General features: G+C 46.3%; 6 protein-coding genes across 27 annotated transcripts; 4 read left to right on the forward strand and 2 right to left on the reverse strand.

The window, feature by feature from the left end:
* The first annotated feature begins 1,079 nt into the window (after positions 1-1,079).
* Positions 1,080-1,859, forward strand: tsu (tsunagi). The gene is made up of 2 exons (NM_136610.4): positions 1,080-1,237; positions 1,327-1,859. Exons 1-2 carry the CDS (start codon positions 1,177-1,179, stop codon positions 1,761-1,763), a joined length of 498 nt encoding a protein of 165 aa, NP_610454.2. The 5' UTR covers positions 1,080-1,176; the 3' UTR covers positions 1,764-1,859.
* On the reverse strand, positions 1,786-4,232 carry Mys45A (Mystery 45A). The gene is made up of 2 exons (NM_136611.4): positions 3,676-4,232; positions 1,786-3,613 (listed from the first exon to the last, which is right to left on the reverse strand). Exons 1-2 carry the CDS (start codon positions 4,150-4,152, stop codon positions 1,952-1,954), a joined length of 2,139 nt encoding a protein of 712 aa, NP_610455.1. The 5' UTR covers positions 4,153-4,232; the 3' UTR covers positions 1,786-1,951.
* A 322-nt stretch (positions 4,233-4,554) lies between these two features.
* Positions 4,555-6,311, forward strand: Phax (Phosphorylated adaptor for RNA export). Of its 2 annotated transcripts, NM_136612.4 has the most exons (5): positions 4,555-4,673; positions 4,732-5,464; positions 5,520-5,611; positions 5,665-5,941; positions 6,000-6,311. In NM_136612.4, the coding sequence occupies exons 1-5, from the start codon at positions 4,629-4,631 to the stop codon at positions 6,212-6,214; spliced, it is 1,362 nt and encodes a 453-aa protein (NP_610456.4). In that variant the 5' UTR covers positions 4,555-4,628; the 3' UTR covers positions 6,215-6,311. The 2 variants fall into 2 exon arrangements, with proteins under 2 accessions (NP_610456.4, NP_724748.1); NM_165644.3 differs by having other exon boundaries at positions 4,555-5,464.
* Positions 6,312-6,402: 91 nt separating this feature from the next.
* Positions 6,403-12,281, forward strand: Su(var)2-10 (Suppressor of variegation 2-10). 14 transcript variants are annotated; one of them, NM_165646.2, is made up of 9 exons: positions 6,403-6,732; positions 7,459-8,133; positions 8,198-8,438; positions 8,496-8,730; positions 8,787-8,953; positions 9,020-9,108; positions 9,181-9,328; positions 10,034-10,112; positions 10,192-10,386. In NM_165646.2, the coding sequence occupies exons 1-9, from the start codon at positions 6,604-6,606 to the stop codon at positions 10,232-10,234; spliced, it is 1,806 nt and encodes a 601-aa protein (NP_724750.1). In that variant the 5' UTR covers positions 6,403-6,603; the 3' UTR covers positions 10,235-10,386.
* A 124-nt stretch (positions 12,282-12,405) lies between these two features.
* GstE13 (Glutathione S transferase E13) lies at positions 12,406-13,590 on the forward strand. Of its 2 annotated transcripts, none has more exons than NM_001201960.1 (3): positions 12,406-12,729; positions 12,800-12,848; positions 12,903-13,590. In NM_001201960.1, exons 1-3 carry the CDS (start codon positions 12,635-12,637, stop codon positions 13,437-13,439), a joined length of 681 nt encoding a protein of 226 aa, NP_001188889.1. In that variant the 5' UTR covers positions 12,406-12,634; the 3' UTR covers positions 13,440-13,590. The 2 variants fall into 2 exon arrangements, with proteins under 2 accessions (NP_001188889.1, NP_610457.1); NM_136613.3 differs by having other exon boundaries at positions 12,605-12,729.
* Positions 13,585-22,311, reverse strand: CG18659 (uncharacterized protein). 7 transcript variants are annotated; one of them, NM_001259288.2, is made up of 11 exons: positions 21,764-22,174; positions 21,445-21,639; positions 18,652-18,922; positions 18,538-18,591; positions 18,218-18,478; positions 17,700-18,158; positions 17,308-17,443; positions 16,462-16,494; positions 15,832-16,347; positions 15,025-15,501; positions 13,585-14,426 (listed from the first exon to the last, which is right to left on the reverse strand). In NM_001259288.2, exons 1-7 carry the CDS (start codon positions 21,778-21,780, stop codon positions 17,393-17,395), a joined length of 1,308 nt encoding a protein of 435 aa, NP_001246217.1. In that variant the 5' UTR covers positions 21,781-22,174; the 3' UTR covers positions 13,585-14,426; positions 15,025-15,501; positions 15,832-16,347; positions 16,462-16,494; positions 17,308-17,392. The 7 variants fall into 7 exon arrangements, with proteins under 7 accessions (NP_001246217.1, NP_001246216.2, NP_610458.2 ...); NM_001259287.2 differs by lacking the exon at positions 16,462-16,494 and having other exon boundaries at positions 21,764-22,311; NM_136614.6 differs by lacking the exon at positions 17,308-17,443 and having other exon boundaries at positions 13,585-14,420.
* Between the last annotated feature and the right edge of the window lie 15 nt (positions 22,312-22,326).

Genomic DNA, 22,326 nt, shown 5'->3' on the forward strand with positions numbered 1-22,326 from the left:
ACTGGGCGATAGTGCGTCTTTTAACGATGGCATATTAACGTTTATATATGAAAATTAATAATAAAATATTTGTACTTTTATCTTTAAACACAGGGCAGATATAAACAGTCTAGTTGTCTAGCAAGTCTAGTTCTTAGTTTAGGCAGTTTTAAATTCAATTGGCATGGGAAACGGCAGAGAATGGGTTTTTGACTTATAGGCTGCAAGTAACCACTATTTGTGGATTGTTTTATATAAAGACCTATGTTTGTTGAAAATATGAGCAAAGTAACATATAATCTCGCAGAAGGAATTAAATGCGGCATTGTAATTGTGGGTTATGATGCATTTGCATACCCTTATTATTTCAGATTTTGGTAACTGAAATGAATATGTAGATGCATACATGAATCTTAAATCGCATACATCGAGTCGACTTTTTCGACATTCTATTCAAATACATTAATATTTGTATATGATAAATAAAATACTGAAAATCGAGTGACTAAAAGGATTGGATAAAAAAAATAAAAATATTAGGTTTGGGACAAACAGCGTCTGCAGTGTAATAATGCACGCTTTTCAAATGGTACTGGACCGAACTTATTATTTTTAAAATATACGCTGAATGTCAGCTGTTAATAAAAATTAATGGTGCCCTCAAATTATGTTTTACAAAAATATTTTACCGACCGATTAAGCACACAATTTTTAGCTCCGTCTTTAAATGTTCTATGTTAAATGTGTTAAATATATGTTAAAGAATTTTCAATGCCTATAACCTATAAAGCTAGAGTATTAATTTGAAAAATACATATTTGGATAAAACGCACCTAATAAGTCTACTTTAGATGGTTACAGAATAAAAAAGAACGGGAGAACTTAAGTATTTTGAAAGTCCAATCCTCCGGATCTTATTATTTTGCTAAGGTGATTTTGGCTGATACAATTTACCCTTAACTTCAACATATTTTATTAAAGCCAAGCTAATTAATTAAACATTGTACATTTTCGGAACATTTGTGGCCAATGTAAGTATTATTTTCCAAACATCCAGGCGATAGTATTCCTAACGGAATTAACCAACACTGACGATAATGCCATCTCCAGCAGAGTTTTTGCAACTGGCCAGACGCGGAACGAAAACGAAATAAAAATAAACCCATTCATTCTGCTTTTTAGACACAGAAAAAGAAAATGGCCGATGTGTTGGACATTGACAATGCGGAGGAGTTCGAGGTGGACGAGGACGGTGACCGTAAGTAGCTGCGGCAGGCTTTGTAATCCACCGGTCTTATGCTTTCTATTTTCTCCCACGCCGCGCCGTGCACCCTACGCTCAAAACAGAGGGCATTGTGCGCCTGAAGGAAAAGGCGAAGCACCGCAAGGGACGCGGATTTGGAAGCGACAGTAACACCCGAGAGGCGATCCACAGCTACGAGCGTGTGCGCAACGAGGACGACGATGAGCTGGAACCTGGTCCACAAAGGTCCGTCGAGGGCTGGATACTGTTTGTCACCTCTATCCATGAGGAGGCGCAGGAGGACGAGATTCAGGAAAAGTTCTGCGATTACGGAGAAATCAAGAACATTCACCTGAACCTCGACCGGCGTACTGGGTTCTCAAAGGGATACGCTCTCGTCGAGTACGAGACCCACAAGCAGGCGCTCGCCGCCAAAGAGGCCCTGAACGGTGCCGAAATAATGGGACAGACCATTCAGGTTGACTGGTGCTTCGTTAAGGGACCGAAGCGCGTTAAAAAGTCCGAAAAGCGTCGCAGATAAACGACTCCCAGCCCCAAGAATAATTTTTTAAAATAGTTTAATGAATAGGCAACCGTACAAAGTCTATATGAATTGAAATAAATCAGATAACTCTACCAACTACCCTTTATACAATCAATTGGTTAGAATTATATATCTTATATTGGTATTCATTTAAAGCACTACGAGGTTTGAAACGCAAGAAGGTACTACTTCATCTTTTTCTGATGCAGCAGATGTTTTCTCAGCGCCTGCTGCTTGTCCTTGAAGCTCTTCTTAACCTTGGAGCGAGCCTTGTGTCGCAGCATGCCAAAGTTCTTGGTTTTGCGCTTCTCGCGGTTCGTCTTGGAACAGTGCTCGTTCACGCGCCCATCCTTCCAGCCAAAGCGCTCGCGATCCTGCCGGCCCGCCTGCACAGTCTCCAGCCGCGACTCCTTGTCGTGCTTGCGCTTCTTGTAGATCATCTCGATGCTGTTCAGCTTGACGAACTCGGCGCGATCCTGTTCAAGTGGTCTCTTGCGGGCACTGGTTACGGTCTTCTTAAGATTAGCCGCGTTGATGCGCTTGAAATCTTCGTCCGTGAATATGCGAGTAAGAGCCAGTTCCTGTGCAGCCTCCTTTTGGTTAAGGATCCTCATATCTTTCTTTTCCTTCTTGGCCTTTGCGGACTCTTCGCCACTTTCCACGCCTTCGTCGGAATTATCTTCATCCTCATTCTCCTCGTCATTACTGTTCTCTTCGTCTTCGTCTTCGTCATCATCGTCCTCATCCTCATCTTCGTCTTCTTCATCATCGTCCGCTCCACCACCCTCACCATCACTGTGCGCCACGTTAACCCATTCACCATCGTTTGAGTCCGTATCGTCTTCGCTCTCTATGTCAATAGTCTTAGAGTCCTTGAGCAGAGCCTCTGCACCCAAGACAGTGTCGTGGACTTCGCGCTCTCCGTAGGCTCGAACCTTTCGTTCGGCCTGGGCCTCTGTCTGCCTGCCTCGGTCCTTTTTGTGCAACAGGGCAGGCAGCTGTTCCCTGTAGAGTGTGATTAGCGACCGTGCCGCCATCATCACCGACTTCTCCTTGTACGTTTTGTACATTGCCAGGTCCTGCAGCAAATCCTCGCCCATGGCCAGGGGACATCGCATGCAAATCTCACGCGTCGCATTCAGACCTATGGCCATCACATCGCTGGAGTTGCGTTCAGTAATGAAGTTGTTGGCGATCGTCTTTAGGATAGGCTCGATGATGTCTCCGGGAACCAGTTCGTGGGACGCTTGGGCGGCAAACTGGAGCACACGTGTCACCTGGCGTTGGTGGGGTTGCAGAAAGCGTGTTATGTACGGATAGAAACCGAAAAGGAAGAGGTCGTGGATGCCGATCAGCCGGGAAATAACGTCCAAATGCATTAGCTTCACCTCAAATCGCTCGTTGGTGGCCTGCAGCTGCTTAAAGAGCCCTTCGGCCATTCCCTGCGGATTGTGCACCAGGTGAATGCCTGAGAAGTTAAAGGCTGGAGCGTTCTTTTTCTTTTTCTGGGCCTTCACCGCTTGCTTTTTGATCTGCGCCAGTTGCTTGGTCCGCTTCTTGGTTTTCTTATTGACTCGATTGGCCATCAGAGCACCCTTAAGGTCCACCTCGTTCTCGCTGTCAGTGTCCTCCTCTTCATCCTCTTCGTCGTGGCCGAGGAAGAACTTGAGCGAGGTGACCAGTACTTTTGTTACCTTAGAGAAGCACCCCACAGTGGCTATGACATTCACCGTCTTAGAATCATTCCATATGTTTTTCTTGTACAGCTCGATCATGATATCAGCGGACATCTTGGCTGCCTTCGGATTGGCATCCTTCAGCATGGAGTACATGAATGCCTGCAGGCTCTGCAAAGACATAAATGAATATTGATTGAGTCCAACAGTGGTAGCTGACGACTGCGTCTTACCGAATTGAGCTTCATGTCCTTGTGCTTGGCATTCATATTCTTGATGTCCGTCACAATGTGCGTTTGCAGAAAGGTGCGCAGATTCTTGTCCGGACACCGCAGCAACTGAAAGAACAGTTCCAGTATGTCCAGCGCGGGCACTAGGTTCTTGTTTCTCAGCAGGATTAGAGCTTTCACAAAGCAGTTACGCATAGCCGGGTCCAGAACGGTGGCATAGTTCTTCAGCAAATCGGAAAGACGCTTTGGGAACTCCTCGCAGACGGCCGGATAGCACTGAGCCACCTGGGCGACAAACATGACGATGTCATCCAGGGATTTGTTTTCTTCGCTGGGATTCAGCGCAAAAACTTCCAGCAAGCTAAGAAAGTGTTGGTACTGGATGTGGAACTCATCGCTATACGACTCCGGATCCCGCTTGATGAGGTTCTGCAACTGCGGAAGGTTCTCCGGCAGCTGGTTGTTGTTGGGCCGCACCATGGTGAGCCGTTATAACAGTATAAAAACTACGATTATTTTCAACCACGTTCTGTTTGGTTCGCAAAGTAAACGCACGTGTGGTGTGTGACCGTTTGTGGGTATAGCAGAAATGCCTCACCTAAAACTATGTTTATTAATTTAATTAAATTAAATACATTTAGTCTTATTTACATATAATTCAATAAAAAAAATATATTAATTAATATAAGCTATGTTGTTCACCCCCACCTAAGTATTAAATTACGCAAAACTTAATTTGCCTAGTAACACCTAGTTACGCTGATCTTTTTATTATTGTAAATATAACACGAGCTAATCTAATTTACATCTTTGCACTATTAAAGACCAATAATATAAACATAATAATTTAACTATGCACCAAGTAATCCTCAGTAAGTATGGTCACTCTGCCGCTCAGTGTTGCACAAACAGCTGCACTTTGGGCGAAGATTTTCTCTCGACTCGCCATAAAAAAAATGATGGAACTGCACGCAAATGACGTTGACCTGGAGGACGGCGAGGTAATCATAAGCACCCAGACTACCGAGCATCTAATGACCATATCTGCCGGCCTTTCAGCTATCGGAGAGCGACGATGATGGCGTTTACACGCCGTTGCAGCGACCTGACGGTGCGGAGAAGGTGGCCAGTCCCCTTACCACCTGCCATCAGATCCAGACTGCGTTAGAGGACGAGTCACAAAGCAACAGCGACTCCTCGACTGCCGAATCCTCCGAGGACGGGTGCATCAAGAAGCTTCGTACGGAATCCACCGGACCCGACGGCCACAAGAAGCGGAAAAAGCGCATTCGGCGCACGGTAATGCGGCGCGTTCCGCCCACGGATGCTGAAATGCAACCGAATCGAGCCCGTTTCAAGAAGTACAACGTGTGGGCTTCTGCCCTGCAAGAGGATGCGCTCAGCGAGAATATGCGTGGCTGCGACGTTACCCGAAGCGGTCGGGATCGAAATGTTGAAAACTACGACTTCTCATTGCGATACCGGCTGAACGGCGAGAACACTCTAAAGCGACGACTCTCAAACTCTTCGGAGGACGGCGGCGAATGCTCCCATCCAGCTCACAAGAGGGGAAGACCTTCTAGTCGGCCCATCACCGGGAATCAACAGCGCGGTTTGGTCAAGAGTAGAACGGGTCACCGGTCACGTCGTGGGACATCTTCGGCCAGCGGATCTTCCGATTTCTGCGAGCCCAGACACATTCTGGACTTAAACGAAGTGGGTGAGAGAGATCCTTCGGATGTGGCTACCGAAATGGCCAGCAAACTGTACGAGGAAAAGGACGAATTACTTGGTGAGTATGTGAAATAAATAATGCCCTACTTAGTAAATAATGCCAGTTTTACCAGTTCGAGTCGTGGAGGTTCTTGGCATAGATGTGTGCCTAGAGCTATACAAGGAAACTCAGCGCATTGAAGCCGATGGCGGCATGATGATCAAAGTAAGTAGTAAAGGATGTTCCCCCGAATATACTAACACGATACCTCGAAACAGAACGGCATACGGAGACGTACACCAGGCGGGGTATTCCTGTTCCTAATAAAGCACCACGATAACATCACTCAGGAGCAGCAGAAGCGCATTTTTAGTGAGGATCGCCAGAGTCTGAGCAAGTCTCGAAAGCAGATCGAAACGTTGATGCGGGACCGTAAGGTGGAAGAGTTGAAGAAGTGCCTCAGCAAGCAGGTTACGGAACTGCCGACGTTAAATCAGCGCAAAGAGTACTACATGCAGGGCGACGAGCAAAGTGAAGATAAGCAACCGGGCAGCTGTAAGAAGATCCCATTATTATTGTTAAATCTCCTATGTGACTATTTTGACTATTTCAGTGTCCAACCCGCCACCCTCCCCTGTTGGCGCTGAGCAGGAGCACGACAGCCCTGAGTACAGGACCCACGAGATCAATATAAATCTTGTGGACAATGCGGAACTTCCCTCCACATCCAAAGCAGCGGCGGCGGCTCAGGGAGCGCCGCTGAAGGATTTAATCAGCTACGACCACGACTTTCTGGACGTCAATTGCGGGGACATGGACTTTTTCTAGGCCCACGCCAAGCGGCGGGCCCCTTTTATACTATTCTTGCATAGATAGACCCATATTTGTACAATTAAATAAATGCCTAGCGAATTAGGAATCTACGAAAGTAACGGTTGCTAACAAAGTAAACAAACGCACGCGTTAGGGCATTTTCGGGCTGCGTGAGACAAGACTCGGCCAGGCGGTAGAGATTTCCGCAGTGTCGATCGATAGTGTCAACTCTAGTCGGCCCACAGCGACGACGCCGCGTAAAATATTTTTGTTTCTCCGCATTCGTTGAAAAACAGCGGCAATTGCTTGTTTTTATGTGTGGTGCGCGTCCCAGGCAAATGCAAACGAGTCCGCGACTTCAATTGCCGAACGCCTAACGCCACCGTGAATAGAAAATAATAGTGATGCGAAAGACCCGCTCTCAGACGGCTCGCACGCAGGCGGAAAATGCCGCAACATCTTCGAGCCCCGGGCACCAGTCGACTTCGTCAGCGCCAATAGCAGTTAATCCCTTTGATTCCACCAAGTACAAGGTATGTTTCCGCCAGTCTCAGTTTATTCAGTCCAAAGAATTTTTCATAAATATGGGGGCCATGGTTATTGATAAGCAGTGTGACCGCAGAAAAAAATGGTGTCTGTACCCTTCCCCACCCACGAACAGAGTGATTTGCCAGCCAAATCCGCCGGCGCTTAACAACACTATCATCCGCCATATTTCTTCAGACCGTGCGGACAAAACAAAATTCGTGTGACAAAAAAGGGGGCATTTTTGCGGTAGTTTGTTTAAGTGCAATTTGCGAAAGAAGGAAGGCTGCCAGTGGCGAACACAAGCCTTACCAAATTTTCTGCATATACCAACGTTAAAAGCCACTGAAACCCGATCGGTTCCACGAAAAGAAACTTTTTGCGAGAACGCCATGTTTGAGCATCTAGGTAATGATTTGGTGGCATGCGGCAGTTTCGGACCAGTAAATTATCCACAGATGGGAAAAATGTGGAAGCCAGGCTTTTGTCCGACTGTCAAGCAATCACTTGGCATATAATGTAGAGCGAATTTATGATTTTTTCTGCATAAAGCCGCACAAGGCATACGCATGTGTACATATGTGCGAAAACGCGATATTTGCATATAGAGCGCGCTTGTGTGTGTGTTCGTGTGGACGCTTGGTGCTAAGTCCCGCTATTTGGACATAGACACCTTCCCAATTTTCCGAAATACAAAATTTTCATTGTTCGCCATGCCATTTCCGTCTCTTCAGGAATGTGAGCAAATGGTGCAGATGCTTCGAGTGGTCGAGCTGCAAAAAATCCTGTCGTTTCTGAACATCTCATTCGCTGGACGAAAAACTGACCTGCAGAGCCGCATCCTCTCGTTCTTGCGCACCAACTTGGAACTGCTTGCCCCGAAGGTCCAGGAAGTCTACGCCCAGTCCGTGCAGGAACAAAACGCCACGCTGCAGTACATCGACCCAACCAGGATGTACTCGCACATCCAGCTGCCGCCCACCGTGCAGCCCAATCCCGTGGGCCTCGTGGGCAGCGGCCAAGGTGTGCAAGTGCCCGGCGGCCAGATGAATGTGGTCGGCGGCGCACCCTTCCTCCACACACACAGCATCAACAGCCAGCTGCCTATTCACCCCGATGTGCGGCTGAAAAAGCTAGCCTTCTACGATGTACTCGGAACGCTAATTAAGCCTTCAACTCTGGTGCCACGCAACACTCAGCGCGTCCAAGAGGTGCCTTTCTACTTCACGCTCACGCCGCAGCAGGCCACCGAGATTGCCTCTAATCGCGACATTCGCAACAGCTCCAAGGTGGAGCACGCCATTCAGGTTCAACTGCGCTTTTGCCTGGTGGAGACTTCGTGCGACCAGGAGGACTGCTTCCCGCCGAACGTAAACGTCAAAGTGAACAACAAACTCTGTCAGCTGCCTGTAAGTATTATCCGATTATCCAATCAGGACCTGGTATAATATCCTGCTCTTTATTCCAATGCAGAATGTCATTCCTACAAACCGACCAAATGTGGAGCCCAAGCGTCCGCCGCGACCCGTTAATGTCACGTCCAATGTAAAGCTGTCGCCTACCGTCACCAACACCATAACGGTTCAGTGGTGTCCGGACTACACTCGTAGCTACTGTCTGGCCGTATACCTGGTAAAGAAGCTCACCTCAACACAGCTTTTGCAGCGAATGAAGACGAAGGGCGTAAAACCAGCGGACTACACGCGAGGCTTAAGTGAGTTTTCTGTGCTCCAATGATGCAAACTTAATAATAAATACCATTTTTTTAAAGTCAAAGAGAAGCTGACTGAGGATGCTGACTGCGAAATAGCCACCACTATGCTGAAGGTTTCCCTTAACTGCCCGTTGGGCAAGATGAAAATGTTGCTGCCTTGTCGAGCATCAACCTGCTCGCATCTGCAATGCTTCGATGCCAGTCTCTACCTGCAAATGAATGAGCGTAAGCCCACGTGGAACTGCCCTGTATGCGACAAGCCGGCCATTTATGACAACCTGGTCATAGATGGGTAAGAAATGTCATTTCATTTAGCATATTTGTAACTGATTAAACTCTGTTTTCCAGCTACTTCCAGGAGGTGTTGGGCTCGTCGCTTCTAAAGAGTGATGATACTGAGATTCAACTTCATCAGGATGGATCTTGGAGCACACCAGGACTACGGAGCGAGACGCAGATCCTTGATACGCCTTCAAAGCCCGCCCAAAAGGTTGAGGTTATATCGGATGACATAGGTAATCGCCTAACACGCAACCTTTTAAATTGTTTTGACATTAATCAAGTTTTTCGGACATTACCAGAACTTATCTCGGATGACGCCAAGCCAGTAAAGAGGGATTTGTCCCCAGCACAGGACGAACAGCCCACATCAACGTCAAACAGTGAAACTGTAAGTAGAGAGCACCAATCTACAACCTACCAAACTGTCTTATCATATGACTGTATTCTGTCTGCGCAACAGGTTGACCTAACGTTAAGCGATTCAGACGACGACATGCCGCTGGCTAAGCGTCGTCCGCCCGCCAAGCAAGCCGTCGCCAGTTCCACGTCGAACGGCAGCGGTGGCGGCCAACGTGCCTATACCCCGGCACAGCAGCCCCAGCAATCCGGTACGTTGGATCCCTTTTTGCAATAAGCCAGTAACGAGAATTATATCTCTGTATAGCCAAGAAATCTTTATGTTTACAAATTGCTAATTGTAGACCCTAGGGTAAAGTAGTTATAAGAATCCATACACATCCCATTTACATACATCCACACTGACTCAACCACGCTTCGGCACCAATAATTTAGACAAAGGAATGAAATCCTAACAAGATCAAGCATTTAGGTTTCGGTTCACCTTTTACGGCACACCTCTAGGACATCATTTAACGTAAAAGTATTTTTTTGGTGCATCAATTGTCTTAAATAATATTAGAAAATTTTAACTGCAAAAGTTCGAAAGAGTATTCACATTGTCCAAAATGAAAATTACATATATGTTACATATGATTCTGACTTCATCATCACTTATTGTTATTCAAATATAATTAGGTCCCCGATTCCGCTTATGACTTTAGTGCATCATTTGATTTTAGTATGAGTACACCCAGTTAAAATTAACCCAATTTTACGTGTAGTATGTACAAACATATGTTTATGTTTCAAAAAAGTGACCAGAAGGGCTATTTATCATGATAATTTTGTGTTAGATCTACGGAGTCCAGCATCGAAAAGGTTTCCGTAGATTTCGTAAAATCCCCTAGCCAAAACTTGTATAGACTAAGTAGGCTATAAATTGACTCTATCCGCTTTCGTTGCTTGTATTGTAGGTGGTAATGTTTTTAAAAAACCTCAGAAAGCGGAGGAGCTTTACAAGCGTGTTCATTTAGGAGTTTGGCTGCGCCCACGGTATGTTTTCCGTCGATCGATTGTGAAATGGTTCGGGTTTGGAACAAGAATCCCATACTTAATCAGAACATTCTTACAGAAAACCCAAGCCAGAGAGCTCAAGGCGCCCAAACGTCGGCTAAGCAAAGTTAATAGAGTATTTTTCGGTTTTATACCACCATTTGTCCTAATTCATTTTCAATGTATTTTCTGTTGTCACCGAATCTAAATTATTTCACGATATGTACTCTTATTTTAAGTGATAATTTTAATAAATCATGCCAGTTTGTTAGTGAAGGTTTTTGTTGAGAGCCTCTTTTCCGATTGTTGTTGTGTTAACCTAAACCCAAGGTTATATGATGATAATAACTAAACTAATTCAAGTAACTTGTGCATTTCTTTGTCTTTTTTCTTTCTCTCTCTCTCTTTCTCTTCTTCCCCTGATCTTTTTGTGTGACCCGTCCATGCTGCCGCCGATGCAACTCGTAGAATCCCCAGAACAGCAGGCCAGCCGCCAATCGCCAGAGAAGCAGACAGTCTCAGAGCAGCAACTGCAGCAGCAACAGCACGAGCAGCCAGCGACGGCAGCCGTCCATGCCTCCCTCCTGGAATCCCTGGCTGCTGCGGTCGCGGATCAAAAGCACTTCCAACTGTTGGATCTGGCTGCGGTTGCGGCTGCTGCAGCTGCCACGGCGTCCTCCGGCCAGAGCCAGAATGCCGGCCCGTAGGCAGGACCCACATCCCACACACATTAATCGCACATCTCGCGGCTCGCGGTCTCTTACTGTTATGGTCCCTATATTGGCCCGTCCAGTTTCTGTTTTCGGTTTCACTTCCGGTGGCGCACGGCCACATATTACCTTAGAGGCTATTCTTCGGCGTTCGATTCGCCGCCTTGCATCACCTCATTATTCATACTCTATCAATCGCGAGCCACCAACTGATGCTTGTAATTCTTGTGTTGCAGGACGCAGGCATAACAGACAGGTTTTGTAGGAGAGGGTCCCCTGTTCCCGAATGAATCCATGTGCTCCCCCATCGGCCAGATTGTTGCTGCCCCTTTTTTCAGTTGGCTCACACCAAAACACTTTGCTTACGTCCCGTGTCTTTTATTCGTGTCGTCTCGAGTAGTTAGTTGTGTTACGCTTTGCCAGCGCTCTCAGCAACACACGCCACACCACACAGCAACTGAAATATTCCTAGATATTGCAAATACACAAACTAGCACCAGCATTAATTAGCAATTACTATAGGAAACGCAATTAATTTATTTTCCATTGAAGCGGTCAGCGCAATGAACACTATGAGGAAAGCGAAATGAAAGGATGCATGCCAGGCGGCGGCCAGTCGCGGCACCAAAATTTAAAGTAGTTAAGTTATTTTAGTTAAACTACGGATTCTGTACGGATTGGAGGCGGTGCTGTGTGCAGTTGGAGGGTGTTGCAGTCCTCGCATTTAAGTTACGTTGCAAGACAGGGCGGAATGGCATATGGCATTAAAGGTCCATAGTATTGAAAGCAATCGAAGCCGTTTTTATCAATGCAAATCGATTGGAAACGACGGATTATGTATGTTATGTATGTCGTCCAGCTAGACGCTCAGTTTATATGACCTCCCTGGCCTTTGTTGGCGTATTTAAGCTCAAACCGTACCACCACGGATTTATATGTTAAGATTTAAAATTGAACAATGCTTTGACTATGACATGATGCAAACCCCCTAAATATCTGAACGAACAAATATGAAATCAATGTACAAGGAGATGTGTACTTTAACTATACGATTAAACAATTTTCAACCAAGACCTGTCGTTTTATTTACCAACGGGGGTCAAGCTCTGTTTTAAGATTAAACTGATTTTTCAATTTTTCATTCAGCATCCCGTTTCTAATTGAGCCCACCTGAAACCTTTTCTTTACTTGCAGAGGATAATGACGAAAACTGTATGGCTAAGGCCAAAGAGGATTCCGTAATTGATCTTCTAGATTCGCCATAAATCGCCGCCGCAAAGATCTTACAAGTAAGGTCCTACAATATCATTAGGCGACCCAAAGAATTAGACTTGGCCTGTTAAGTTAACTTAATGCGCCACAAGTGTATTGTAGCATTCTAAGTATGTTATATTTTTCAGTAGTTTGTATACAAATATTAGCTAATGATTGACTTAAATGAGAATAAATGGCTTAAGACAACACGAATTAGTTGGGATTATTTTATAGCTGCATTTTAAATTTCGCGCCAATCAGCTGTTTTTCACTTTTTGAACAGGTTGGCAGTCCCAGTACAACTTTTACTTTTGTTCACGCGCGTAGTTGCCATATTTTCAGGGGGGTTTCTAATACAGTTTCTTTTATTTAGGAAAAAGGTTTTTTTTTTTAAGCAGTACTTAATGAAATAGTAATACAATGGAACAATTAAAAAATCTTTGAAATGAGAAGTTGGAATTGCAAAATGCATTAGGTCTGTTCCCTGTTAATCTGCGCCCATGCCGCTGGCTTCTTGTTCACCTTGATCGCCATTTGGTGTGTGAATTCTTCGGGAGAATGTCGAAGCCAACGCTGTACTACGCCCTTTTTAGTCCTCCTGCCAGGGCATGCATCCTGGTGGCCAAACTTATTGGACTGGACCTGGAGCTCAAGTAAAAGAACCAAAAGAATGGTGCACTTTTAAATGCAGATTGCTAATGCAAGATCTTTTCGAATCCTTAGACCCGTTGACTTCGCCAAGAAGGAACACCTGAGCGAGGAATTTGTCAAGGTTCGTTGGATTTGAAAACCGTTGATTTCGTTATGTAACGCTGGCTTCCTACAGCTAAACCCCCAGCACCAGATCCCGGTGTTTGTGGACAGCGATGGCGAGGTCTACGTGGACAGTCACGCCATCGTGTGCTTCCTGGTAGCCAAGTACGCCGGGAATGACCAACTCTATCCGCGGGATTTGAAAAGGAGAGCCCACATCGACCATCGCATGCACTACGAGAACGGAGTGCTATTTCAGGTGGTAAAGGACATTGTGGCTCGGAACATTTACGGTGGCGAGGGAGAATACAACCCCCGATCGCTGACCCTCTGCCACAATGCGTACTCCGACTTGGAACACTTTCTGCAGCAAGGAAGTTTCGTGGTGGGCAACGAACTGAGCGTTGCCGACGTGTCCATCCACACCACTCTGGTGACCTTGGATCTGCTCATACCAGTGGAACGGGAAAAGTACCCGCAGACTAAGCAATGGATGGAACGCATGGATAAGTTGTTGCCCGACAACGAGGAGATCAACCTCAAGGGTGCACGGGCTCTGCAGACCCGCATCCTGAGCTGCATGGCCGAGAACAAAGCGAAGAGCCAGTAGATTCCTTCTTAATGAGGCTCTCATGTTACACATTCACAGCCAACGTTTTGTGTTCCCCATGTACGCAATTCACATTTCAAAACATTTAGACCGCTTGTCAATACTCCAATTTATGTTATGCAATAAATACAGAGCCACATAATTTAATTGGAATTTATTTTATATTTATTGGTAATTTGTTAGGCTAATTGGCTTAAATTCATGCTACTCTAGATTCTTGTGTCTTTTGATTTGGAAGTCCAGCGTACAATATGTATGTAAGTATGCGTAGTTAGCGAGAGTTCCGATTCATGCAATTGTTAAAACTTTTCACTAAACAGTTATTTACACAAACAAGCGTTTTAATTGGATCCTCTGCTTAAGTATAACTCACTAACTCACTACTGCAGACACACAATTTTGGGTATTTAGGGGTTATTTTACTGTCATCGCTCTCCCATCCTTGATTTTGCCTATCTCTCCTAGCTATTTACAACACAATCTATCAATCACACTTATTTTGGTATCATATTTGATGCAGGTTATCTGACCAGCTGTGTCCCTTCAATCGAATGTTGTCCAGTTGTTCATGCCCTTTCCGGTGGTGAGCTGCTGCGACTTCTCCGTTCCGTTGGCGTTCAGGGTGAACTGGTCCAGGCCGTACTTGCGGAGCAGCTCGAAGTCGTCGTCGGGCTTGGCGGCAATGGTGTTGCGCTGGATCTGCGGCGGTGGGTGCATCGGTGGCGTCCGTCCCGTCACAGCTGCCACCGTGGCCATGTGCTTGGGCGCGAAATACGGGTACAGTGGATTGCTGACGCTACTGGCCACCACACTGCTGTTGACGCCAGCGGGCAGTGTGCTGCACTTCTTGGCAAATGCCGTGCTGAGCGGCGGCAACGGACGAGCATTCTGATTGAGCGGATCGAAGTCCTCCAGGTCGAAGCTGGTGTTGTTGCTATCGTCCAGCGATATCAGATCATTCATGCTGTCCTCCAGTGGCTGCTGTTGCTGCGGGTAAGGGAGGGACAATCGTACGTACGGGTTGTTAGAAAGCTTTGGGTGTGGGTGTCCAGGGCTCTACGGTGTTTATTGCAACTTTTACGAAAAGTACATTCAAGATAAGCTACCTACTTCAAGCCGTCATAAGCATCTAAATGCAATTGACGAAAACTACAATGGATGCAGTCGATTAATGCCAAAAAGTGAAATGAAAAAATGAAGTAATCTAAATAAATCAAGATATATACCACCAAATCATATATAATCAAACTATATATATAAACTATACATGTCGTAGGACAGTTTTATGGGAGTATTAGTAGTTGGATTCCCACCATTTGGTGCAGTCAAATATAGGTATGCTATGGAAAATAGATGATGGGTTTTTTCATGAAACAATGGTGAACGACCTTTAATAAACGTATTTCAGGAAGAGTGATTAGTAGCAGTGACATCTAAAATCAAATCGGACATCTGATCAACTAGCAAATGGAGTTAGTATAAATCGGGGAGAAACTACATGAGGGCCCTTGATGTGTGTTAGTGTGCTTTTGCCGGGGACCACAACCAGGATGGGCTTAGATAACTAACGTCGCAGCTGGTGTACCTCTCTCTTGGCCCGCGGTGTCGGAATGGGCGGATCAGACACATTAAGATGCGAGAACGTCGACGCCGCCGTCACAAACGATGCGCCCGAGGAGGATGAGGTCGCCGATGACGAGGATGCATTCGAGCTGCGTACAGAATCATTTCCGGGCTCGTCCTTCCAGCAGTTACGTTCCAGTTTGCTAATCTCTGCACTGACGGCTGCAGCCGTGGCCGCCACAATCGCATTCGAGCTGCCCTGCCTCCGGGGCGGAATCGGTGGAGATTGTACGTCCGGCGGACTATCAAAGCTGCTGGAATCGGCGGTAGGCAGGGGCTGACGCGGTCTGGTGGGCGTGGAGGTGTGCCTTGGCGGCTTAGACTCCACGTGCGGATGCGCGGCATAGGGATGATTGTAGTAGGAGGCGGGCGTAGATTGCGGTGGCGGTGGACGGGCTGGCGGTGCTGCTCCTCGCCTGTGCTCTGCGTTTGGCTTAAGCTGCGTGGGCCAATGGGCAATGCCGGGATGGGGGTGGGTGCAAGTATCAGTGGAGTGTGATCGATTATGTATATCGGTGTTTGGGGTGTTTGTGGGCATGATGTGTGGGTAGGACGAACGATCGATCGATGGCAACATACAGTTGGACAGAGACACGACACAGACAAGGAAACAAAAACAAGAAGAGCATGAGAACAACATAAATTCACAGCACATCGAGATGAGTGGTCGATTTAGCTTAGCGGCAAGCATGTGAACGGCTGCACCCAGAAGCTCCAGTTACTGGAGCTGCTGTAGCCGAAGCTCGTACGCCCGCACCAGATTACTTACGCTGCGGTCCACTGCCGGCGTCTTGAAAAGCGGATGGTTCTGCAGTTCCTGCGACAGGTTCATCTCCGAAGATGAGCAGAGCGAGCTCGCCGAGCTAACAGCAGGAGACGCAGCGAGATGATGACCATAATGAGCACCAGCACTCGCACCGTACGCATGGCCGTTCGGCTGAATGTGGCTGCTCGAGCTAGACATGGCCAGCGGGACGGGACCGCGTCGCAGGAACTCCCGCGGCTCCCTGGCGCCGGATCCACCGCTGCCGCTGCTTCCCGTGACGGAGGCAATTCCATCAAGACGCTTGCTGGTCACTGGAGAACTGGGCGCCGAGTGGTGTGCAGCCCCGATGGCCTTGCCACCACGAACGTATCCTCCGCTGGTGCCGTCAGGACGATCCGAATGATTCGGGGAGCCAAGTCCAAAGTGGAAGTGCGTGCCACCAAACTGGTTTCCGTTCTCGCGCAGCTTTGTCTTGAATCCCTTATAGGCGGTCTTCATGCCCCGCGAGCCCTCCTTAACCTGAGAAGATTAAATAGCGGGTTAGTTAGGCGTCTTTTACAACCTGCAGAGATTCACAAAAGCGCACGGGAAACAACACGGATTCGGGCTTTAAACGGGGACTGGACCACTCACCGATTTGACGGCAGACTTTACAGCCGGATTAGTCTGCAATGGTTAGACAGACGCGTTTTTTGGATCAGAAAACGATTGGTCACAACCGCAGCGAGAGCAGAAAGCACAGAAGAGTGTAGGATGAGCGATCCAAGCGGCATATGAAAGAGAGACACACAAGATACGGGCGAGATACGGCGTGAATGAGATACACAGAACAACCAGTGAGTTATTTAAGCTACGACTAACTACACTTAATGGCTACGATGACAATGCTGATTCGGGTAATGGGAACTGGGGATCACTGGGGCAATGGGGCTTGACACGTTGAGAGGTGGTGATTTAAATCTGCGACCAAAGATTGCCCTTTTAAACAGCACTGCTGTGATAGGTCATTACTTGCGGTGGAAGTTAGTAAATGATTGAATTAGTATTAAAGCCAGATTAGACTAAAAGATATTTGGTATAACTACACTCGAGAAGAGAGAACTTCGTATGATTGTTTAGTATACGATTTTAAGAGTGATTTAAACAATAGGTGTTAGTATAGAAATTAAAGTGCATGGGTCCATTACCAATTTGCCAAGGTTATTGATCACTTTGGTGTGAATAAATTTAAAGAAATGTTTCGCTTTTTGTTTGTTTGCCACAGGTGTTGATAGAGAACACAACAAAGGAAGGAAAATTAAACAATTAGCTAACTAGAACATGTAATTTACAAATTAAAAGATATTAATTGAGAATGCATCAACAAACATTCAGACGTTTCCATCTTAGTTTATGGCAACATAAATAATTCGGTGCAGTTTGCTTGTTAGGACGTTAAGTAATTGGTTTGCATAAGGATAAGAAATCATTTGAACTAACATTGCAAATAAGGTGTGTGGGAATGAACATTCTACTCGTTTATATATTGGTAATTGGATTTGGTGGATTTGTCATGGTGGGCAGTCTAAGTATTGTTCTTGGCAAACAATCGCGACAAACTGCGCTTTCCCAAGTACTGTGGAATAGATTAAATCAAATCAAATAAAAGAACATCATAAGGTGGACTGGTGGTAAGGTAACTTAAGAGTACAGTGGGTTAGCGGGTCAGCGCAGAGAGGCGAAACGGAAATGCAAGCCCTGTTCCCAGGTCCCCTCCAAGCCAGGCAATTGAGGGGGATGATGGTGTAGGTGTAGGGCGGATTTGGCACCATGAGGGTTAGGCTAACAGCATTGGGCTATCGCTGATGTCCAGTGGACAGTCCACGGCTCACCTTGTCCTTAAGGTTCTTCATGATGGCGTAGTTTCGACCGCGCTTCTTCTTTTCCGCATAGCGCACCGTCTCCAGCTCGAACTCGTCCGAGAAGCCGAGTCCGCTGTTGAGCATCGTTAGGCGATCGTCAATGAACTGCGCAAAGATCTGTAGATCCATCATTTTGGCAAGAAAGGGGCGCAGGTGCGCCGGCCGAGATTCAATGAATTTTTGGGAATTAAACGTCTTGCTGTTCTCGTGGTACTCCACAGCGTCCCGGTAGCCACCGATGAGCTGCACCAGTGCGTTTAGGAAGATCTTCGAGATGCGGTCGCCGATGTGGTCATGTGTGTGATTCAGATGCTTCTTCAGCTGTGACACAATCTCCGTTGGCAGATTGTGCACATCGTCGAATGGGCTTTCGAATATTTTCGTATCACAGTTCAGAATCACAACTTCACCCAGCTCATCACTGGTGACCTATTGGATTTCAAAAGTATTTATTATTTTAAATAATATTGTTAGCTTCTGGAGCTTACGGTTTCGAGCACTGGTTCTGGCACACCAATCAGATATGGCATGGGCGCACCCAGGTAGTCTTTGAACTCCCACGGCAGCACGGGTATAAAGATGTGCTGCCAGACCATGGGATATAGGAATGCGTTGGCCGCCTGGATGCATGAGGATAGCCTGTCCAGGTGTCTCGACGTGAAGATTATTCGACGCTCGGCCAGCATCGCAGCGAACACGGCAATCATCTCCTTGGGCTCCACGAAGTTGTAGTACAAATTCAAGTTGTGCTAAAGCGAAATATGTTCTTAGTTTTCTCTTTACTGGTATAGAAATTCGTAGGGCTCACATTTTCTGGCATGCTGGGCAACTGGAACTGCAGTGGGCGTTCGAAGGTGAAGTGCTGTTCAAGGACAAGTGGATCAAGATCTCTTCCAATACTATTGATGGCTGCTCCACTTACACTCTGGCCTGCGCTGTAATAGACTTTAAGGCTGCCGCCACAATCCGGGATACCCTGGTTGTAGGCCTCGGAGAGGAAGGTGCGAAACCCATTGGGATCCGTCCGCCTCAGCTCGGCGAGCACGGGCAGCAGCTTTAGGAAGGTGTCGTGCCACGGCAGGTAGGTTATCAGCACCATGGCCGTGTTCGTCCGCGGATCCTGTCGACAGAAGCCGAAGCGCCATTTCGAATCGCCAGTGGTGTGCACAAAGGAATATGTCTGCACCGAGGTGCTGTGGATAGATAGGTATATTAAATAAAATACACAAACAATGTTGGCGGAGTTGAAACTCCACAATGTCCAAGGTTTGGAAATTTTATTTGCCCCGGCTACTCATTGCCTGGCCTTGCTCATCGCGCGTTGCCCAATGTTACGCATGATGAGTTGTTGATACTTGGCTGTACAGTGGATAAAAACGAGTTCAATTGATGTGATATGATATATGTTTAATCTCAAAAGCCACACAACTATGTGAAAACTTTGGTCTTTTTTATAGACAGATACCACTTATATTTAGTTATTTTTCCCACAACTATGGATGAGCACATTCTAACCCGAATTTCCCCGACTGCGATGTTTCGTGACTAATACGGCGACGAGTTGCTCTTCGTTTTCTACTCATAACCCATATATGTATGTAAATGTGATTTTCGCACGATTGTGGCTTTCAAGTCGTCAACTGACGAAACAAGACGCCAAACAAACATGCCCAATGAATTCAGGGTTAATTATAAATGCATACAAATCATTCCGATTTTATTATTCTTTCCTCTCGGCTTTCGGCGATTTTCTCAGAGCCACATTGAGTAATGCCCTAACAATTAATAGTAAACAACTTGTTTTGATATCCTGATTTCAAAATATTGCTCCAGTTGGCCACTCATTGACAAGCGATACCATCCACCTTTGGTGATTCAACAGTTGAATTGCGTACACGGTGGGAATTTCGAGCAACTGCAAAGGTCTTTAGCCCGTTTATACAAAGATATACATACATGTGTACATGTGTACACATTTTTTTTATTTTATGCCACCGAGTCTAGTTTTTGCTTTCTTCCGTTTGCTTGATTTATTTTTCCTTGCCTCTTATGCGTCGCGTTGTCCGCATTAATTATTGTGTTGAAATCGCATTTAACAAATTAAATAAATCGCAATTTTGCAACAATGACGCCGCAGTCTCGTTACCCGGCACGTTTCCCATTGTCCGTCGATTTGCATATTGTTCGGCCTCAGCTTCGACTGGAGCTCTTTTTCACTTCGCTCCCAGTTACATAAAGTCGTTAGATCTAAGTGTTTCGGATCGTGTCATTACTCAATTTAATATGCAAAGTCAGGCGGCGCTCAGCTGATACGGCTGCCCGGCAGCTTGGGGCAACGGAGGCGAATTTGGGGAGCGAAGGCTATCTTGGACAGTTGGGCAGTTGGGACATTGACTTGGACTCGACTTTCTTTATCACCGCGCCACTCTATGTATGAATATTCATCAGCGTTTAAGATAAGGTGCTCCTCCCTCTCTCTCTTCTCACTAAACTTGAAAAGCTCCCACAATAACGCATATTAGTATTGTATTAAATCGCAAACTAATAGCTGCAAGTTGCATATGAGCATGGAATTAGGGAATTTTGTTCAATTCACTTAGTTATGACTTTAAAATATACATTTTACTATATTCTTTAGTATATATATTCTTTTCATACAGTTGAATTTAGGCCACAGGTTCGTTAAATAATTTCTATTATATACTTTAAGTCATATTACTTCGACCGCAGCTGTATGTGAGCAAATGAAATCTGAAATCTCTGCTTGTGTAGTCGTAGTTCCCGAGAATTCTCAGATAAGCTATGAGGTCAAACCAATTCTTGTCTGGAAAAAGTTATCTGGCAAACAAACTTCGAAATTCCAACAGCGAAAATTCAATTAATTGCTAATGCAGCCAATGGTTAACCAGGCGATGAATTTGCCGTACGGACAGCTGGCCAGATAAGCGAATGGGATGAGTCTGTCGGGGGCAGTCGTATGACTAAGCAGGTGGCGAAGAAGCCAATTGATACAGTTCCCGGTGCTCCAGGAAATGGTAAGCGAATGGCGTCGAACAATGCCCATTGAATAATACAGTTCATTACGCGAACTCGCTGTGTAAACAAACACCGAAAGCGAAACAGCAACAGCAACAGAAACGGCACAACAGGTTATTCGTTTCATGGACAGGCTATCTGTTGTTAGTTGGTGGAAGTGGTCGGGTCGGATTGGTGACTCATCGCCGCCGGAACCCCTGCTTTCCGTCTGGCTATGGACGACGATCGTTGGTCTTGCGTTTGCGTCTGCTACTTGCTGCTGCAGATTATTTATAAAACGGACTACCCTCTGACTAATGCCGCTTCCGACCATATAAAGTAGAGATTTCGGCGATCAGCATCGCCAGTGCGTCTGATTCTATGGGATTGGAAAGTTCCAAAGACTTTTTATTTCAATGTAGTCAGATCGAGCTGGTTATGTTTTACGATTTGCAATATCTGCCATAAACATTTTTCAGTAATAAATGGCTGACGTAGTTTGTTTTTTTATCTAGAAAATCGTACATAAACTGGGATGTGGCAGCCATATGGGTTTTTCGAGTTTTAATGAACCTGTCCTACACAAAAGTGAATGTGTGTATCTTCTATCCTGTGAATCAGGTCAAATGGCTATATTCCACAGCTGTCATACATAAAACCTATTGGGGCATCAGCTTGTAATCCCCGCCCGCATACGCACCTTGTTGTGTCGCAGGGAAAGGCAAACGATGGGATGCCGGTGAGCACCTCCTGGTCGCGGAATCCCTCGGGGAAGCTCTCCACGATCACGCCGGCGGGAACAGCTGGCCCGCCGCTCCTGGAACTCGTGCCCCTCTCTAATCCCGGCGTCGGCGTGACCTCGCACCAGAACTCGAAGAGCTTCTTCACGTCATTTCTGGGGGGAGGAGCGGGAGGAATGGGCGATGAGTCGCGGGAGTGAGAGCGCCGCGATAGCGACCAGTGGAGCGCAACGCCCACTGCTGCTGCGAACTGGCACTGGGCGGCATGGGCATACTCACTTGATACGCGATCCCATTTCGAGGAGGTCTAGCACATGTTTCTGTGTCGGTCAGTGGGGGGTGTTCGTTTGACTGGTGTGTCCAATCCGGACTGCTAATGCTTCTAATACTGATTACGCTGACACAATACGGTCGTTTGGGCGACCACTTTCCTCCCGCTGCTCTTTGTCGCCTCAGATTCGCGACGTCATTGGTTCGATTTCGACGATCACGGGGGTGGTTTTGGCACCTGCTTGCTGCGGACTTGGGGCGGGGACCACTGCTCACTAATTTTTTGGCATTTTCGGGCCACAACAATAGATATTTCACTTGGAACTCGCAGTTTTATGCAAGCAAGCACAACAAAAACACTTTTACAACAAAAATCGCGAACAGTGTAACCGTCGGTGGACCGTTCAAAAACGTCACTGAGCCACGAATAAATAACTACGGGAATTTTTTGGAATATACCAAAAGTTGTGCTTGCTCAAATATTTGAAAAGCTCATTTATTATAGTCTTTTGACACTACTGTTTTTTTATATCGATAATTTTTGAAGCTTACATTTTAAGGTCTAACAACGA

This window comes from Drosophila melanogaster, chromosome 2R (assembly GCF_000001215.4).
Source record: "Drosophila melanogaster chromosome 2R".
Taxonomy (NCBI): domain Eukaryota; kingdom Metazoa; phylum Arthropoda; class Insecta; order Diptera; family Drosophilidae; genus Drosophila; species Drosophila melanogaster.

Coding starts and splice junctions, on each gene's coding strand:
- Phax (NM_136612.4), top strand. CDS start 4,629: ATGATGGAACTGCACGCAAATGACGTTGACCTGGAGGACGGCGAG. Junction 5,465..5,519: donor GGAAAAGGACGAATTACTTG/GTGAGTATGTGA, acceptor CAGTTTTACCAG/TTCGAGTCGTGGAGGTTCTT. Junction 5,612..5,664: donor ATGGCGGCATGATGATCAAA/GTAAGTAGTAAA, acceptor ACCTCGAAACAG/AACGGCATACGGAGACGTAC.
- CG18659 (NM_145873.4), bottom strand. Junction 18,592..18,651: donor ATTACAGCGCAGGCCAGAGT/GTAAGTGGAGCA, acceptor GTCCTTGAACAG/CACTTCACCTTCGAACGCCC. Junction 18,159..18,217: donor CAGAACCAGTGCTCGAAACC/GTAAGCTCCAGA, acceptor GAAATCCAATAG/GTCACCAGTGATGAGCTGGG.
- tsu (NM_136610.4), top strand. CDS start 1,177: ATGGCCGATGTGTTGGACATTGACAATGCGGAGGAGTTCGAGGTGGAC. Junction 1,238..1,326: donor GGTGGACGAGGACGGTGACC/GTAAGTAGCTGC, acceptor CGCTCAAAACAG/AGGGCATTGTGCGCCTGAAG.
- GstE13 (NM_001201960.1), top strand. CDS start 12,635: ATGTCGAAGCCAACGCTGTACTACGCCCTTTTTAGTCCTCCTGCCAGG. Junction 12,730..12,799: donor GGACTGGACCTGGAGCTCAA/GTAAAAGAACCA, acceptor TCGAATCCTTAG/ACCCGTTGACTTCGCCAAGA. Junction 12,849..12,902: donor TGAGCGAGGAATTTGTCAAG/GTTCGTTGGATT, acceptor GGCTTCCTACAG/CTAAACCCCCAGCACCAGAT.
- Mys45A (NM_136611.4), bottom strand. CDS start 4,152: ATGGTGCGGCCCAACAACAACCAGCTGCCGGAGAACCTTCCGCAGTTG. Junction 3,614..3,675: donor AGGACATGAAGCTCAATTCG/GTAAGACGCAGT, acceptor ATGTCTTTGCAG/AGCCTGCAGGCATTCATGTA.